At 39.2% G+C, this 1,107-nt stretch overlaps 1 protein-coding gene across 1 annotated transcript; it reads right to left on the reverse strand.

The window, feature by feature from the left end:
* Positions 1-331: 331 nt before the first annotated feature.
* Positions 332-667, reverse strand: LOC105272906 (uncharacterized; the record flags this gene model as incomplete). Its single annotated transcript, XM_011315138.1, is given in 2 exon segments — positions 332-511; positions 638-667. Coding segments are annotated over 2 exon segments (198 nt in total), but the record flags the coding sequence as incomplete, so codon positions are not given.
* Between the last annotated feature and the right edge of the window lie 440 nt (positions 668-1,107).

Genomic DNA, 1,107 nt, shown 5'->3' on the forward strand with positions numbered 1-1,107 from the left:
GGACTGGTTGGTGTTAGTATATTATGGGGTTGTTTCAATCGAAAATAGTGACATGTAATTTTGAATCGAGAAAGTTTTCCTGGTTCCTGGTTTTCGAAGATCTTGTAGAAATCTTCAAAATATTATGTGGAAGATCTTTTTGGTGAACCAGAAAGATGAAATAACTATCAAATAAATGAATATTTGGAAAAATAACTTTTCTCCTCAATGTCGAACCTCGGAAAATTCTATTTTCTGAATAATTATTTCCAGTCACCAAGAAAATTCTTCCAGTGGATTTTTAAAACAGACAAATTTTTTAACTGGAGCTGTCAGAATTCCATGAACCTACCTTGAAAGATCCATCACCAGCCTCATACCCAAAAGTATACGACCCATCATCATTGACCTTACGAATTTGCTTGAGGATAGCAACTTGCTCAGTCTGGGTTGATTCGCTGGTCTGTTGATCTGTCACGTTGAGACAACCTGCTGTCACCAGGCAGAAAACTGCCATGAGCCATGGCGTCATCTTGAAAGAAAAAAAAAATCACCGTAATTATCCGATCCACGAGACAAATTGGGTCAACGTGCACTGTCACAGGGGGTTGTACCCGTTGATAATGAAACGTGATAATGTAAGTGACTCTTCAGGTACCTTACAACTGGAAACCATGGTACCCGCACATGCGGTGAATGTTGACAATACCGCGTGGGGTGTCAGTACTCGGTTATATATAGAGTGACACAATAGGAATTACATCCCTTCCCCTTTCTTACGCTCCAGCTCCCTCCATTTTTTTTTCACTCCCGTCGTATTTGCATCTGTGATACTCGGTGAAGACCTTGATATAGAGCCATTCAGAGTCACTCGTCAATTCTCGTAATTAATGAGAGGCTAATGAGACAGTTTTTTCGAAACTCATTTCAAGCGGAAATGAGACTAAACTATGATTCCTCTGGATAATTATGTGACAATAATTACTGCAATTCACTGAAGAAATTAAAGTGAGAGGGAAAAACCCTTTATGTTGAGAAACAATCATTCCTGCTAGGTAAATATACTGGAGGCCAGGTAGTGCCTGAAATTTTTGGCTAAAATCCATTCGACTTCCGATTTTTCTGTGA

Source organism: Fopius arisanus, unplaced genomic scaffold (assembly GCF_000806365.1).
Source record: "Fopius arisanus strain USDA-PBARC FA_bdor unplaced genomic scaffold, ASM80636v1 scaffold00400, whole genome shotgun sequence".
Lineage (NCBI taxonomy): Eukaryota > Metazoa > Arthropoda > Insecta > Hymenoptera > Braconidae > Fopius > Fopius arisanus.